The sequence below is a fragment of the Anoplopoma fimbria genome, chromosome 17, assembly GCF_027596085.1.
Source record: "Anoplopoma fimbria isolate UVic2021 breed Golden Eagle Sablefish chromosome 17, Afim_UVic_2022, whole genome shotgun sequence".
Classification (NCBI taxonomy): domain Eukaryota; kingdom Metazoa; phylum Chordata; class Actinopteri; order Perciformes; family Anoplopomatidae; genus Anoplopoma; species Anoplopoma fimbria.
In genome coordinates, this window is record NC_072465.1 from 3,293,727 (window position 1) to 3,299,059 (window position 5,333).

Consider the following 5,333-nt stretch of genomic DNA (forward strand, 5'->3'; position numbering starts at 1 on the left):
ACTGTCCACTTCACTGCCCATACAGCTACTAAATTGTTTTCCATCACAAAAATATCCACCTTAAAGTCATTAACTCTCACGGTCAGATTATTTTCTGAAACAAGATTTCTCTCAATACGTTCTTGATTGGCAAATATAATCTAGTCCACATTTAAGAATCAAGAATAAATGACTAATAAAGTTGGATTATAAATTTGCAGTGTGTGAACTTACTGGCGAGGTCATGAGAAGTGGATAAACTTCAAGGTCCTTAGAAGGGGGTCTGTGTGGAGGCCCCCCTGTGGAGTACCAGCATGGCCTCTTGATTTAGTATTTGGTGTTCAGCTCACCTGTCCGAAGCTCACCTGTCCTCACAAAGTAGTCTAAACCCCCCTTTTGTGTCCCACTGTCCTTCCATCCCTGTCAAGCAAGGTGGTACATGCTGTATCCGACGTGAGCGGCGTACAGTCCCATGGGGGAGACCGGCAGCGAGTGCCTCTGGAACGGGTGCGACCCATATGACCCCGGGACGTGCGCACCGAGAGGAAAGGAAATCCCGAAAGCTGGAGGCAACATAGGCTTAGCTGCCATTTTCAGTTTCTCAAGTTCTGCCTCCTGCAGTCGTTTGGCTTTGGCTCTCCGGTTCTGGAACCAGATTTTGACCTGGGTCTCAGTCAGGTTGAGGGAGCTGGAGAACTCTGCCCGCTCGGCGATGGACAGGTACTGCTTCTGTCGGAACTTCCTCTCCAGGGCCAGAAGCTGGGACGTGGTGAAGGGGGTCCGGGGCTTTCTGTTGGTCTTGTGTTTCCGCAGAGGACAAGCAGGAGGACTCAACCTGCCTGTTGGAGGAGAAAAAAAAAGTTTTCATTTAAAGACCTGGTTTGCAAAAGAAATACACTGAATACAATTATCATATTGTAAAAAGAGAAAGAAAGAAATCATATCATAAAATCCAAACATGACCTACAAAAAATACAATTATCATATTGTAAAAAGAGAAAGAAAGAAATCATATCATAAAATCCAAACATGACCTACAAAAAATACAATTATCATATTGTAAAAAGAGAAAGAAAGAAATCATATCATAAAATCCAAACATGACCTACAAAATTGCACACATTTAGTATGTTTTAATATTTTTAAAACTTTTTTTTTTTTTTTTTTTATGTCTGACACCAAACTTTTTTTTTTTTTTTTTTTTTTTGTTGTATAGTATGTGTATTTATTGTCTGTGTCTGTGTAGTTGTATAGTATGTGTATTTATTGTCTGTGTAGTTGTATAGTATGTGTATTTATTGTCTGTGTAGTTGTATAGTATGTGTATTTATTGTCTGTGTAGTTGTATAGTATGTGTATTTATTGTCTGTGTAGTTGTATAGTATGTGTATTTATTGTCTGTGTAGTTGTATAGTATGTGTATTTATTGTCTGTGTAGTTGTATATATATATGTGTATTTATTGTCTGTGTCTGTGTAGTTGAGCTGCTGCAACACTTAATAAATTTAATATAATAAAGGAATATAATAAAGGAATATAATATAATAAACTTACGTGGAGGTGTGGGAGAAAAGCGAGGACTCTGCAGCCATGAAGTCCGGTCGTTACTGTCCGGGCTCTCGGGTTTAATCAACACGTCGTCTGGCATGTTCATGATGTCGCCCACAGAAAACGAGGAGCTCATGGGTAAAGCAGGACCCGAAGTATCCAGACTCCCGAAAGAACCCATCCTTGGGTGGGACGTCCCGGGAACGTCCGGGGACACCGCCTCTCTGCTGGGCTTCCTATCAGCCATCAGAGCCTCGACACTGAACGGTAAAATAGCAACTTTGGGCTTCATGGTCTCCTCTGTGGAGCTCAGGCTGGTCTGCATCTTGTCTCTGCTGCCGAGAACCGAGCGAGGAGGAAGATCTTCAGTTTTCAAACCTGCGGTCAAAGCTGACATGGCGATCGATGGGGCCATACAGGTCCGACCGGCACTGGTGAGGTGACTGGTTTGTGACTGGTTTGAGTCTGGTTTGCTCAAAGTGATTGCGGTGCGCCCTAAGGTGACGGTATCCTCATGTTTATGTGACCGGATTGGAGTGCAGGGCTGTAATAAGGCAGGCATGGGGAGGGAGGTCAGCCAATCAGGAGAGAGATGGGCTGGTCCTGGACTATGAAAAAAAAAAAAGTTAACAGCAGTGACTTTTTTTTTTTTTAAAACAAGCAACTTTCAGGTAAAACATAAACACAACAAACTCATAACAATGTTTCATCAAGACTAAACCCCACAAAAATGACACTATAATTATCATAGCATTAAGTAATTGACATGTTATAATGAGCGACAGGCATGTGCATTATTTCTTTGTATAGTATGTGTATTTATTGTCTGTGTAGTTGTATAGTATAGTATGTGTATTTATTGTCTATGTGTATTTATTGTCTGTGTAGTTGTATAGTATGTGTATTTATTGTCTGTGTAGTTGTATAGTATGTGTATTTATTGTCTGTAGTTGTATAGTATGTGTATTTATTGTCTGTGTAGTTGTATAGTATGTGTATTTATTGTCTGTGTAGTTGTATAGTATGTGTATTTATTGTCTGTGTAGTTGTATAGTATAGTATGTGTATTTATTGTCTGTGTAGTTGTATAGTATGTGTATTTATTGTCTGTGTCTGTGTAGTTGTATAGTATGTGTATTTATTGTCTGTGTAGTTGTATAGTATGTGTATTTATTGTCTGTGTAGTTGTATAGTATGTGTATTTATTGTCTGTGTAGTTGTATAGTATGTGTAGTTATTGTCTGTGTAGTTGTATAGTATGTGTATTTATTGTCTGTGTAGTTGTATAGTATGTGTATTTATTGTCTGTGTAGTTGTATAGTATGTGTATTTATTGTCTGTGTATTTATTGTATAGTATGTGTATTTATTGTCTGTGTATGTGTAGTTGTATAGTATGTGTATTTATTGTCTGTGTAGTTGTATAGTATGTGTATTTATTGTCTGTGTAGTTGTATAGTATGTGTATTTATTGTCTGTGTAGTTGTATAGTATGTGTATTTATTGTCTGTGTAGTTGTATAGTATGTGTATTTATTGTCTGTGTAGTTGTATAGTATGTGTATTTATTGTCTGTGTAGTTGTATAGTATGTGTATTTATTGTCTGTGTAGTTGTATAGTATGTGTATTTATTGTCTGTGTAGTTGTATAGTATGTGTATTTATTGTCTGTGTAGTTGTATAGTATGTGTATTTATTGTCTGTGTAGTTGTATAGTATGTGTATTTATTGTCTGTGTAGTTGTATAGTATGTGTATTTATTGTCTGTGTAGTTGTATAGTATGTGTATTTATTGTCTGTGTAGTTGTATAGTATGTGTATTTATTGTCTGTGTAGTTGTATAGTATGTGTATTTATTGTTTGTGTAGTTGTATAGTATGTGTATTTATTGTCTGTGTAGTTGTATAGTATGTGTATTTATTGTCTGTGTAGTTGAGCTGCTGCAACACTTGAATTTCCCCATGGGGATCAATAAAGGAATATAATAATAATCATGTTTATTCCATCCCAGATAACTTCTCTGTCCCAAGCATTTTGACATGCTTTATTCACATATGATGATTGGTTTTGGCCATGTGCTCAAAATGCTGAAGAGAGTCTTAAATGTTGCACAACAGTTTACTGCTTTATGTGATCAACCTCTTGCAGTTTATTGATGGCTGCGGGGCTCTAATCAGATTGAAACACACAGGCCTTCGCAGTCATTTAGGGGTAATTATCTGGCTTTGGGGGGGAGGGATCACCAGGATTTTTTTTTTCCCCCTTTGACTTCATCCATTAAAGTCAAAAATGATGTGGCGTCGGGGGCAAGGGGGAGGAGGCAGCGTGGAGCCAAGGGGAGACTTAACCCAGGACTGTCATTGATTTACCTGACTATACCTTCTCATTATCTGCCTATAAAGAGGCTCTTTTACAGCCACTATAGCTTCCACATGGTCTACATGCTATGCCTCACATGGAATTGAGAAGTTTACTGTACAGTTTGAGTTCATATTGTAAAATATTGTGTCTCTAAATGTTTTGAAATTCACAAATCTTAGCGTAAAGACATGCGAATAGATTCAATTCAATTCAGTTTATTTTGTATAGCCCAGAATCACAAATTACAAATTTGCCTCAGAGGGCTTTACAATCTGTGCACATGTGACATCCTCTGTCCTTAGACCCTCACATCCTCTGTCCACCCTCACATCCTCTGTCCTTAGACCCTCCTCCTCTGTCCTTAGACCCTCACATCCTCTGTCCTTAGACCCTCACATCCTCTGTCCTTACACCCTCATCCTCTGTCATTCATTAACAGGAAAAACTCCCCTAAAAAACCCCTTTAACAGGGAGAAAAAAGGAAGAAACCTCTGGGAGAACGACAGAGGAGGGATCCTTCTCCCAGGATGGACAGAATGCAATCCTGGGAGAAGGATCAATTTATTTAGATCACCTCTTTTTTTTTGCTGTGTAGTCATCAGTTCAGGGGGGAGCGTCTGCGTCGCTAATTGCCAAGCATAAACAATCAGTCACGATTTGTCAGTCTCCCTAATGGGCAGACAAGTTATGTTGTTTTTAGGCGCCAGCAGCGGCCGGATCAAAGCGCTCGGCTCTGGGGAAACTATTGAAAAAGTTCAACCCTGCACCGAGAGCACAGCACCTCCTCCTCCTCCTCCTCCTCCTCCTCCTCCTCTACACCTCCCTAGCCCAGGGACACTCGATCCATTCAGCCTGAAAAATTAGCTTTTTTCTCAGCCGATCGCACGCCACTTCCATCTATTCATATGAGAGCTATAGTCGGTGTAATAGTAGGAAGAAAAGGCCCACTATCACTGAAAAGGATTCAAGTGTTTCCCAAGACACACACAGACCGCAGATCAGTGTCTGAGGAGGCGTTTATTGTGAGACCTCAAACCAATCATCCTCATAATCTATCCGCCATAACTTCACCAAGGGGAATAAAAATAATTAAAAACAAAAACATCTCCAGGACCACAAACCAACCTAAACCAACTGGCTCATACAGTTTAAACTTGTTGTGGTGTAGTCTAGTCATGGTTGAAATAGCAAATGACTGCCACTTCCTTCACTTGAACATTGCAATTAGCATTCAAGGTGACACAGAGCTTTTACCTGTTTTGCATGCATGAGTGATAAAGATGACACGATAAGGTGAATGATTGGCTCTTAGGTCTTTTAGTGTGGTCATTTTAGGGGAAGTGGAATCAAATAAAAATAAATTGATCTTTGAATGGTTATTCCTTTAATGAATAATGTTATATTTATTAGATTTTGGTTTTTTTTTGGAACAAAAGCTAAAGTGATT

General features: G+C 39.1%; 1 protein-coding gene across 1 annotated transcript; it reads right to left on the minus strand.

Annotated features, from left to right (window-relative positions):
• Positions 1–402: 402 nt before the first annotated feature.
• On the minus strand, positions 403–1,942 carry msx1a (muscle segment homeobox 1a). Its single transcript, XM_054617669.1, has 2 exons — positions 1,534–1,942; positions 403–818 (listed from the first exon to the last, which is right to left on the minus strand). Exons 1-2 carry the CDS (start codon positions 1,940–1,942, stop codon positions 403–405), a joined length of 825 nt encoding a protein of 274 aa, XP_054473644.1.
• Between the last annotated feature and the right edge of the window lie 3,391 nt (positions 1,943–5,333).